Source organism: Mus caroli, unplaced genomic scaffold, assembly GCF_978045245.1.
Source record: "Mus caroli unplaced genomic scaffold, Mus_caroli_1 scaffold_17, whole genome shotgun sequence".
NCBI lineage: Eukaryota > Metazoa > Chordata > Mammalia > Rodentia > Muridae > Mus > Mus caroli.
Window position 1 is genome coordinate 49,274,708 of NW_028227272.1, and position 12,294 is coordinate 49,287,001.

The 12,294-nt window shown below is 38.1% G+C and overlaps 1 protein-coding gene across 2 annotated transcripts in view; it reads right to left on the reverse strand.

Moving 5' to 3' along the window:
* Positions 1-12,294, reverse strand: part of Alcam (activated leukocyte cell adhesion molecule) — a 201,240-nt gene that overhangs the window by 13,025 nt on the left and 175,921 nt on the right. Inside the window, exons 12-14 of one of the 2 annotated variants that reach the window (XM_021185108.3) lie at positions 11,437-11,569; positions 9,535-9,573; positions 9,127-9,244 (exon numbers count right to left, since the gene is read on the reverse strand). In XM_021185108.3, coding sequence (XP_021040767.1) covers positions 9,127-9,244; positions 9,535-9,573; positions 11,437-11,569 — 290 coding nt within the window. The remainder of the gene's footprint in view (positions 1-9,126; positions 9,245-9,534; positions 9,574-11,436; positions 11,570-12,294) is intronic. The other variant, XM_029470472.2, reaches the window with a different exon arrangement.

Below are 12,294 nucleotides of genomic sequence, written 5' to 3' on the forward strand. Positions count from 1 at the left end.
TGCAGTATGGGAAAAGGGTTTGTTACATATAGCATGAAACTTGCATTGTATTTATGGCACATATGTTGGACAGCTTGGGACCAATGTCTTTTAAAGTTTATAAATGGATAGGAAACAAACCAATAAAGAATAGCAAAGAGAGGAAGAGTTAACAAGGACTTTCTCCCTTCTTGTCTTAATGCCACTTTCTGACACTGTCACCGCTAACACTTAGAAGGCCAAGTGTTACGTGCACGGCGCTGTTTATTCTTAGCACATTTCATTTTTACAAGGAAATCACTAAGCCTGTTTGCAGTCACGTGGCTGGCAAGTAGCAAGGGCAGGAGTCCGACTCCAGCATCGTTGAATCTAGGTTCAATACACAGCTCTGCACAGTTGTGCAACTCCGCTAAGCTGTACCACAGTCAGGTAGGCTGATAGTGAGCTGGGAGGAGTTTATGGACAGGTAAGATTCACACATACTTTATTGAGAACTTCTCTCTCGTCTCTTACTTTCGCTTTAACAGTTTTTTTTTTTTTGTTTTTGAGTTTATAATATAATTACATCATTTCCTTTTTCTCTTTCCTCCCTACAAAATTTCTGAATGTCTCTCCTTGTTCTTTTTCAAATTCATGGCCTCTTTTTTTTTTAATTTTTAATTGGTCATTTTATTTATTTACATTTCAAATGTTATCCCCCTTCTCAGTTTCCCCTTCGAAAACCCCCTAATCTATCCACTCTTCCCCTGCTTCGATGATCTGCCTCCCACCCACACACCCACTCCCGCTTCACTGCCCTTGCATTTCCCTACGCTGGGACATCAAGCCTTCACAGGACCAAGGGCCTCTCCTCCCATTGATGCCCTGAAAAGGCCATCCTCTGTGCATATGTGGCTGTAGCCATGGGTCCTTTTTTTTTTTTGCGGGGGCGGGGGGGGGTTCGAGACAGGGTTTCTCTGTGTAGCTCTGGCTGCCCTGGGAGTCACTCAGTAGACCTGGCTGGTCTCGAACTCAGAAATCTGCCTGCCTCTGCCTCCCAAGTGCTGGGATTAAAGGCGAGCGCCACCTAGGGTCCTTTTGATGGTTTAGTCCCTGGGAGCTCTGGGGGGTCTGGTTGGTTGATATTGTTATTCTTCCTATGGGATTGCAAACCCCTTCAGCTCCTTCAGTCTTTCCCCTGACTCCTCCGAATGACCTCTTTTTTTTTTTTCATTAGATAGAATTTTATGGAATATGTATCTTTTAATCTCAGAAAGTTTCCAGAGATTTGAAAGAATTGCATAGGTTAGAACTCCATTTGCAACTAAAAGAGATAAGATTTTCTTTAAGTCACTCTCTTTAGCAAAGTATATATTAACTGATTAGAAGGACAAAGCACTTATAAAGCATTTGTCCTTTATATATGGATTAAACTATAAATTATGATCACTGCTTTATTAAATATTTTTTTTTCATCCGTAAGTTTTCCATAACTTAGGTTGTAAGAGAAAATCGAAATAATAAAATCTTAATAAATGAAGATGGGAGTGGAATGAGACTCTAGGTTAAACCATAAAGTGTAACTTGTGAGGTAGAGAGGGGAGGCTTGAGCTTCGTGGATGTCCTGGCTAGTTTTATGCCATCTTGACACAGATAAAGTCATCTAATGAAGAAAACCACAACTGAGAAAGACGGGCTGTAAGGAAGCCTGTAGTGGCAGGTGCCATGCAGAAGGAACTGCAGTGGGTAGGTGAGCTTCCTAGCGATAGCCCACTCTTGGACAATTTTCCTGCACATGAATATGAAGACAAACTTTCATAAAATAATATTGTTTAGATGAATTAATGATTTTACAGAACTCTTGATTTGATTTGGTTTTTAGGAAGTTAGGGTAACTGATAGAAAATTTAAGGAGATGGTTGAAGTTGTTTTGCCAGAAACATATAATAAAGTTAGAATTAAGAGCAAAAAGTGCTCCCTGCCTTGCAGAATAGTGAGGGTTGTATAGGTTAGGAAAGGAGCACAGGAGCATTCATGCCTTGCAATCACATAACTCTACTAGGAAGAGGGAAATAGGCTTGGGACAAGTTAATGATCAAAGACAAAAATTTCATTCTAGGTTCTGTCTGAGTTCCTGGATTTTGTGATCTCAGCATGTGGCCACAGGTTTTGGTGTGCACCATTGGCCCAGTTATGAACAAAGAATAAATCATTCTGAGCACAGCATAGAGAATAGATGATTAGTCTAGCTGAACTAGACTTCAAAAATAAGATGAGGTAAGATAGATTATCCATTTCTTAGTAACTACAAACTGTTGTCAGATAGATTATCCATTTCTTAGTAACTACAAACTGTTGTCAGCTAAGCATAGGAAAATACTTGCTACTATAGACTTGGCTTACTTATACTTTGTTAATCAATGGCCAAAGGATTGTTGCTCAGGGGTTATGATGAACTTGTGGAGAACAAGGTAGATGAAATGTTTAGTTAGGTATGAGTTTCAAAAGAGGAATACATAATCAATAATCCTGTTGTAATTTCCTTTTGTGTAATGATGTTAATCTTTTTTGAAGTGTATGCTTTTGTGATTGTTTTTAGAGAATGCGTAACATGTGGCTATGAAGTAACTGTTTTCTTCCATAGAGAACATTGTTGTGGATGCGTCTCTTGTGAGACTATGCTGGGGCCTGGCAAACACAGAAGTGGATGCTCACAGTCAGCTATTGGATGGATCACAGGGCCCCCAATGGAGGAGCTAGAGAAAGTACCCAAGGAGCTAAAGGGATCTGCAACCCTATAGTTGGAACAACATGATGAACTAACCAGTACCCCGGAGCTCTTGTCTCTAGCTGCATATGTATCGAAAGATGGCCTAGTCAGCCATCACTGGAAAGAGAGGCCCATTGGACTTGCAAACTTTATATGCCCCAGTACAGGGGAAAGCCAGGGCCTAAAAGTGGGAATGAGAGGGTAGGGGAGTGTGGGGGGAGGGTATGGGGGACTTTTGGGATAGTATTGGAAATGTAATTGAGGAAAATACGCAATAAAAAATATTTAAAAAAAAGGTTAAGGAAAAATAAAGTAGTTGGACCCTGTTCATTGAAACTTTGCTCTATCCACCAAATGCATGTATGTAAAGTGGTTAGAATTTTGCTCAAACCATGAAATATGAGTATCTGTATGTATGTATATATGTAAAGTGGTTGGAACTTGACCATTGGAGCATGCTTCATCCACCAAGTGAGTGTGGCTGTGTGCCTGCTTTAAACCATAGCTGACCCCACATCCCTTCCTTGGATCACTGAACACATTGTTGGAGCTGGTATTTGATGCTATTTTCTTAATTAGTGATTGATGGGGGGGGGGGGGACAAAGCCCATTGTGGGTGGTGCCATTCCAGGGCTGTGGGTCTTGGGTTCTGTAAAACAGCAGGCTGAACGAGTCATGGCAAGTAAGCCAGTAAGGAGGTTCCCCTTTATGGACTCTGTATCAGCTCCTACCTCCAGGTTCCTGCCCTGTTTGGTTCCTGTCCTGACTTCTCTCCATGAAAAGCAGTGACTTGTAAATGTAAGCCACATAAATGCCTTCCTACCCAAGTAGCTTTTGTCATGGTGGTCTGTTGTAGCAATAGTAACCCTAACAAAGACAGTGAACATTGATGTCAGTTTTGAGCTATAAGATCCTGCTCATACCCTCCCTCCTAAATGATGTTCTTCTCTATAAACAGAGGAAAGAACAGCACACAGGGCTGTTGTGCGGCTCAACATGAGCGTTCGGAAGAAATCTGTAGGTAAGGAACAGATCCCAGCAACCTGAGGTCACAGAGTTGTTGCCAAAGGCCACATGAGTACTAGGCAGACCAGTCTAAATCTACATCTCAGCTATGCATCTGAAAATGCAGTGCTGTGAAGGATCTAAAGTTGTTTTTTAATAACTTCTCAAGAATGTATTACTTCTCAAGTAGCTCTGTCGAATGATATCATTGAGTGATTATATGCTTGCTTTTACTTCTCTAGGAAAGAAGGTAGAGAAGTCATCTGTGCTTCTCTCTATAGATGGCTTTATTTTAGCAACATTTTAATGGCGGTGGGGCAGTGGGAAACTGAAAAAGGTTCTTGAGCATGTAAATTCAAAAAATATAGCTCAATGCTGCAAGGTATCACTGAAATAAATAAATAATAAATAAATAAATAACCCCAGAATTTTATATTTGAAAAACAAAATCCTTTATATTGCAACTATTTAATAAATTTTATAGTTTTCAAAACCAGGCATGTGTTAACTCTTCCTGACTGCAGGGTTAAATTCTGTGATTTATATTTTATAGTGTGCCTAAATAATACTACATAAAGGTGTCAGGACTATGAGTTTCAGGACAGCTACCTTGGCAGTGGAAAATTGACACTGCCAGCAGACTGACCATTGAATCCTGGGCAGGTGATTAAGGGCATAGCCAAGATAATACTTATTTTCCCCTTTTCCCTGGTCACAGCTGTCAGCAGAATGAGTCTGCTCTTGTGCCAACCTTAATGAAAAACCAGAGGTGGAGGAGAGAGCTCTAATACCAGCTGAGTGGGGGCAGCAATTTCTTGACTTGGAGAACAAATAGTTAGGTGTATTGCTACCACTTTCCATTTGCAGTCCTTAGACTTTGAGACTGGTCTGAGAAATTCCTCACTAAAATAAGGAATGCTTATGTCTTCTGCTTAAAAAAAAGAAAGAGAGAAAAAAAAATCAGGAGATAGCCTTTCCAGTTTAGCTAAGAGTGACTATTTGCACCTTACAGGAAACAGAATATTGAAGGATGAATATGAAGATAAAAACCCCGAGTCTCCATGAAAACAAGATGCTATTGCATTCCACAGCATGGCTCTGTGTCTGTTACCATTATAATCCTGATACAGAGAATAACCTGGCTCAGGGCAAGGAGAGAGATGTTTCCCTTACCTTGGAAAAGATAACAAAAACAACAATAATTTTCCCTTTTTGAGGGTTTCATTTAGAAGTTCACACAATACAAATACTTAAAAGGCACATATTTCTTACTTGCTACAGAGGTAAAAATTGAGTTTGTGAGATATTAATAACTTCAATTTCTCTTATACACACACAGATCCAAGGTTACTCATGACAAGGTCAGGTAGTTATAGTTTTCGTCAGAAAGCAAACCATGGTCTTTTAAATATATAAATGCTCTATTTTGATATGAGCCCTTTCCTCTGAGGTCTTTCAGGTCAGAACAGTATGAAGAGCGGAGCCCTGGGTCTGCACTTAGTGTCAATGGCACTGTAATTAAGACATGCCAGCATATCCTCTTTATTCTATTTACCTCTTACTTTATTATTTATAATTTTTGGTTTGAGGGAATAATGGAACATTTTACCCCCTTTTGGATGCTTGCCAAATTATAAGAAGAAGAAAAAAGGCAGGGGACCAACTTGGACAACCCCTTATTTTAATTCAAATGGAGAGTCCATACCATCCCTAACCTTGTGGCATGTTCTCCCATGACAAGATTCTAAATGTTCAGAGGCAAATTTTAATTTGATGAGGAATCTTAATTGAAAAGCAGTACTATTGAGATAACAGAATGCATATGAATTTATATGGGATGCAAAACCCACTAAATATACAAATGAATGTATTCGTCAATTTTACTTGGCAATATTTTTTTTCTCATATCTTTCCAATGATGTTTACTGTAAATAATTCAAAGAACATCCCTCTAATGTTGAGACAACTCCATTGCTTTGCTGAGTGCATTGCAAAACCTGGTCTTAAAGATTCCGAACTGAAATCTGTAAGAATGAGTCAGCACTTCCTGTGCCAGTATCTGAAGGGGTTAAACACTCACTTATATTGCACAAATGTCAGCTTATTCCCGAGGCTCAGGCAAGGGATTAAAAGCATTTAGAAATCTGAAGCATCCCACACATTCTTCATAAAAGTCTCCCTGATACTTAAAACGACAGCTGAATTTTATTTCACTGGTTACCAATTATATTAAGCCCATCACATTTGGTACACTTTTCAGTTAAGTAGTAGTCACATGTTAAGACTGGCCCTTAATTTAAAGGGAATACTGGAGGCCTAACCTTATGACATTAGTAAACAAAGTGTGCAGCATTTATTTATCTGTGATTTGGAGTTTCGGTTGTCTTATGTAACACAGGACACATTTCTTATATTCATAGAATATTCAATGTCTGATGTGACATTAACAGAGAATGGTTAAGATGTTGAAGGTTCTCTTAGGACTTAAAATTCATTTAACCATAATACAGAGGACCGACATCTATGTCTCAGCTTGTTTTGTTTTCTTTCTTCCTTCCTTCCTTCCTTCCTTCCTTCCTTCCTTCCTTCCTTCCTTCCTTCCTTCCTTCCTTCTTTCTTTCTTTCTTTCTTTCTTTCTTTCTTTCTTTCTTTCTTTCTTTCTTTCTTTCTCTCTCTCTCTCTCTCTCTCTCTCTCTCTCTCTCTCTCTCTCTCTCTCTCTTTCTTTCTTTCTTTCTTTCTTTCTTTCTTTCTTTCTTTCTTTCTTTCTTTCTTTCCACAGAGAAATTTTAATGTCATTTCTTAAAAAAGAAGTCCAAGTAGAGTGAATGGATCCTAGATGCTAAGTTTACAGATGTGTTTATCGCCATGCATTTACGAATTAAAGTGTATTTTTGATCATAAAGAAACTTTTGCAAACCCAGGGAGAATTTGTATAAGATTACAATATTACTGTATTAGAATGCCTACTTCTTGGCAATTTTGCATTTCTTCTCACATGATATAAGCAGTCCTCTTTAGATTTTACATAGGTCCCGTAACTGTATTGGTATGTTTGTAGGTTAAATGTTCATATATAATATTCATTGTCAACTGTAATGGTTAATTTTATATATTAACTTGATTGGGCTATATCATGTTCAGACATTTATCAAACAGTATTCTATTGTGTCATGGGGTATTTCTAAATGCGATGAACATAGCTATCAGACCTGATAAAGCAGCTTTTTTTCTCTTATGTGTGTTTGTCATCTGATCCTTAAAGGTACCAGGAGAATGGAAAGGTTTAGCAGGGAAGAAAGACTACCTCCAGCCCCAGAACTTACTCTGGAACATGTCCTACTCTCTAGGCTCAGGCTGATACTCTGACCCTTCACACTCTCCATCCCATTGAGTCTAGATTAAAACTTAGCCAATCAGTTCTCCTGGTCCTCAGACTTTTGGACACAGGCTCGAGCTGGACACCTGTTCTCATGCACCTCTCTGGATTCCTGCTTACAAGACCTGGAGACTGCAGCTTCAATGACGATGTAAGGTAATTCTCTACCCCTGCCTCTCCACTTTTTCTCCTTCATTCCCTGCCTCCTGCCCAACGTGTGCCAACACACACATTCAATTCCCTGAAAATAGTCTAAGCAATATACCAGCTGTTTGGGAGAAATGCACTAAAGCCGTGGTTTTCAACCTATGGGTTGTGATCCCCTTGGGAGTCAAATGACACCTTTATACGACAGGGGTCAACTGTGACCATCTTCATATTTACATTACAACTCATAACAGTAGCAAAATTACAGTTATACAGTAGCTATAAAAATAAATGTATGGTTGGGGTCACCGCAACACGAGGAAAACTATATGAAGGGACTGCAGCATTAGAATGGTTGAGAAGCATGGATCTAGAAGGAATGAGGTACCATATAAAGAGGGGTGACTGTGCTCTCCAAATGGGAATGGACATCATGTATATCAATCATAATTACAACAGAAAACTTTGTATGGAAAAAGAATAGCAAACCATCCTGAGATAGGGTAAGGCCTAGTAATAGTGTCAGCATGAGAAACAATTCTTTTTTCACAGGTAAAATAATGAATATCATTGGTGTCTACAGATGTGTCAAGAACAAAAGATCAGTGTATGGTTATCATGCCTTGTGACTTCCACCTTTCCCAGCTGTGTCTCCCTGCCATGAAGCTTCACTCCGATCTGCAGCTGACACACTTATAGGGTGAGCTTAAGATTGTGTAGGTTTGTACTCACTTTATCTCTTTTAATAAGATATGTTTCTCGATATTTTTAGACTGATTAATTCAGACATAATGAAAGCATAAAATTATGTTCCAGATTGGTACTAGCTACAGACACTCTGTTGTGAAAACAGTTTATTCACTTAGAAGAGGTAAATTTTAAAGTCCTTGTTTGAAACCAGGAATGTGCCCCAGAGACACCAATGGGACTTCCAATGTTCAAAATCAAACCAAACACACAAATAAACCAAACCAAACCAAACAAACCAAACCAAACCAAACCAAACCAAACCAAACCAAACCAAACCAAACCAAACCAAACCAAACCAAAATAAATACTCCTGCAAAATTCCACATTCCATTTCCCCTTCTGCTGGTAATGTAGTCACCATGAACTCGCACAAAATGTCACTAGCCTAATGTGGGGGAGCCATCTGTCTTACAGAAATCCTGGACATCTAAATCTTGATCTGTACTTACTGCTAATCATCATCAGCTTCACCAGAGACATAGTATAAGCCCTGTTAGATCTTAAAGGCCCATCCTGCATGCTGTGCTTTATGATTCTAATCATTTTTAATCTACCCTTATCTAAAGCATTTTAAATGCATTTGTAGTATTTTATCTAATCAATGTTTTCATTAAGGCCAAAGTAATGATTTTTTCCACCTCTTAATTAGGTTCCCACACGGAATAAAGCCATTTAAGGAGAACATAGAAAATATCCTCAGTTCAGTGGCAATTTTATTTCTGGCCAGATCAGGCACTGCTCAGTCATCCATAGGCCCTGGAGTACGAACCTTCTGTGAATTAATCTTCATCAACTTCAAACAAAAACTTTAAAATATTTTATATCTAGGCCATGTGTGCTTTAGAAAAATCTACCTAGGTAGAAAGCAACAACAACAAAAATAACTGGCCTTGGAACGTTGACTAACAATGATTAAGAGACATGAGCACACCCAGGGCCACATTCTTGACGTTGGTCCCGTCCTCACTATGAAGTGAGACAAAGCTCCGTGTGCTCGATTTGGTGATGTGTTTGTATTATTCTGGAAATGACATCCCTAGCAGGAATAAGCACACTCCGCGTGCTGGATTGATTCAAGGCGGAGGCTGTGAGGAGCGAGAACCTTTCTGTACAACTCACTTGGACTTCTTCATGTACAGCCAGTAGACGACGCCAGCAACGAGGGCAGCGAGGAGGAGACCAACGACAATTCCCACAATCAGTTTTGCCTGGTCATTCACCTTTTCTCTGTTTTCATCTACAACAAAGAAGAAAAAGACCATGCGGCTATAGCCAGTGCTAAAGCGTTGAAAAGGAAGGTGGCGTTGTTATGACATATTGTTAATGATGGCTAAGAGATCACTACTGTGGGTTACATGCACATGTGATTTTTGAAGGGGAAAGTTTTTAGAATTTTGACTATCTTGTCTCATTTGGTATTGAAATTTAAGTCAAATTTTGGACAGCTAAGAAAGTCACTCAGACAAGGACACTTGATAAATCTTGAGCTGATAGGCAAGGAAGAAGGGTCTGCAGCGTAGTACCTACCACTTATATCGTCTGCCTCATCGTTCTCTGGAATACTTACTGAAATGAAAAATGTTAATATGAAATTAAAAACAAAATCTGTTGATAAATGAAAGTCACCTTTCCCATTATAGTATGATGTAATAAATACCTAGATAAGACAGCTATTCTAAAGCTGTAAGGGTAAAGAAAAATAACACTTTATAGAGCAAAAACTTCCCTACAAGGTTTGTACAGAGGAACTAATGTTATTTTAAGGAGAGGAGTGAAAAATATTAATGTTTTAATGTATTAGAGAAAATTTATAACCAACGAGCTGCAGTATTTATCTAAGATCTATATTAATTATATTAATTAATGTAATTAATTAATTAATTTCCGACTGTCTGTATCTTTCACTAGAATGTCTTTTTAGGAGGAACAAGTGGCCCCTATTAAATCTACAATACTGTTTCTCATCTGTGCTCAACTTTTTCTGCCTCTAGAAGAATTCATTTCCATTTGTTAGTGTCAAGAGCTACTAATGATGGCCTCAAGGCAGGAGTTGGGATTGAGGTTATAAACAGGGTGCTCAGGAGATTACATGGGACCCTATGTGATGTTCCAGGTTGCTGACTCTGCTATGGTTTTAGGCTACTTAAAACTCAGTGCTCTTGTGGATCATCACTATATTTACAGAAAACATTCTTCAGCATGCACGAGAGTGCATCAGAATTCTCCATGGTGTTAGATTATAAATCAGTCCCAGTGCTCAGATAGGACAAAGTTTGAAAATGACTGCTTAATACTGAGATAGCCGAACTATCTCATGCCACAGGTTAGCGTTAAAAAAAAAAAAAAAAACAAAAAAAAACATCTCTTCAGTTAAAATAAAAGAATAAGGATGGGTTCTCTCTAGGTTCTCTCTCCAAATCAATACTCACTGAATTGCATTGTGAGAAGTCAGTGATTGTATTTTTAAGTTAATTTTGTTTAGTTCTTCTCTCTAGCTAATCCACTGGGCCTTTAAGTTAGAGACCATTATCTTTTGAAAATTGTTTTGTCCTATAAATTTCCAGCTATTATATTCAAAACATACTAATGTAAGGATTCCAACCGGTGAAGAAATAGACAATTGGCAGCAGGTCAGCTAACATCCTGTCTAAAAGTGAACCTTACTCAAGGTCAGTCCTGATTTAAGGTTGCCATGGTAACAGCAATGGGCATAGTAACAGGACTGAAAATGGTGTCTAATTTTCCAATAAATCATGGTTTTCAAAATGTTTTCTCTCTCTCAAAAATATATGAGGTAGGATTTCAATATTAATAGTTACTTTAATTTTCTCTAAGATGATTTTATCTATTTCCATTATGATTCAAAATCAATGAGAGATAGAAAACTTTTGCAACCTGATTTTATTAATTCTCACATTTTTAGTACAAATTTGTTAATTGGCCAAATTTATGGCATTTCTGTATAAAATAGGGGTAGGATAAAAATATAATGAAGTTGTAACGCAAACTGACAGGCCCACAATTACAATGTGGTTTGGTCACACTAAAAATTTATCAGATGTATATACCTTTTACAAAAGTGTTTTAAAATAATCATTGAATTATCTGACTCTAGATCCATAGTATGAATTAAGTAAGATCAATTGGTTTCTTATCCTCTCTTGCTCCTGTGAGGTTTCCTCTCCTGGGAAAAGTGTCTGAGTGCTAATAAATATATGAAGTGACTTAAACTGTGAAGACAAGGGTAGTAGAAGAATGGAAACCAGGTAAAAAAGAAAACGGAACCTCATGGCGATGATATCAAAATGCCAAACAAAAGCGTGAAACTTACCATGATGCAGTACAGGGAGATGGAACTGAAGATGTTAAGCTAATGAAGAATAACTTCAAATTTTCTTACGGTTTTAATGCCAGAAATGAAATACTCACTCGCAGAGACATTCAGGGAGTTTACTGTTCTCTCCAGTTGGTTTTCTGCTGTGCAAGTTAATGTAACATTCTCCTCAGGGGAAATGATAATTTTACTATAATACCTGCCATTAATATAAGGAGACTCCTCTGTCTGGAAGGAGAAGGAAGAAGAGTTTAGAGACGGAGGTGCACTTTACAAGTCTGGGAAAGCATACTGGTAGATGACACAGGGCAAGTGTGATGTCCTACAGTCTGGTTTTAAGGATGTGTGGAAACCATAGATAAGGACTGTCCAGGTCATCTACAGCTTTACAGTGGGCAGAAATGAGATTAATAAAGCAATAATGGCATTTCTGTGTCTATGATTCTTTGGGGAATTTTAACACATCAATGAGGCTTTTCCCTCCCATCCACCCCCTCTCCCCATAGATCCTCAGTGTCTGTTAAACTTTTTTTCATGATACTTGTTTCAAAGTATGTTATTCATCTTTAACCACCAGTTTCCTTTTAGTGAACATTAGAACTTATTTGTGAATGAGGTGGTTTTTTTTTTGTTTGTTGTTTTTTTGCTGTAGGCAGCTATTCTCTTATATCAATTCTTTGCGGTGGGTATCTGTTCTCCTATCTCCTATCTCTTATCATAAAATGTTATATAAAAGTCCAATGCATATATAATTTGTTCATGGGTAAATAAAACCATTTGCTTCTCTCAACTTTTTCTTTGTCAATAAAAAAGGTGGATCTTTCAATGATGGGTTTTGGATTTTCTGAGGTACAAATTGGAGGATCTCTGGATGTGATATACTCAAACATAAGAAGCAATGCAAATAGTTTTGATCTATATTCCCTACAAGGAATATTTCTTTAAGCGCTTCT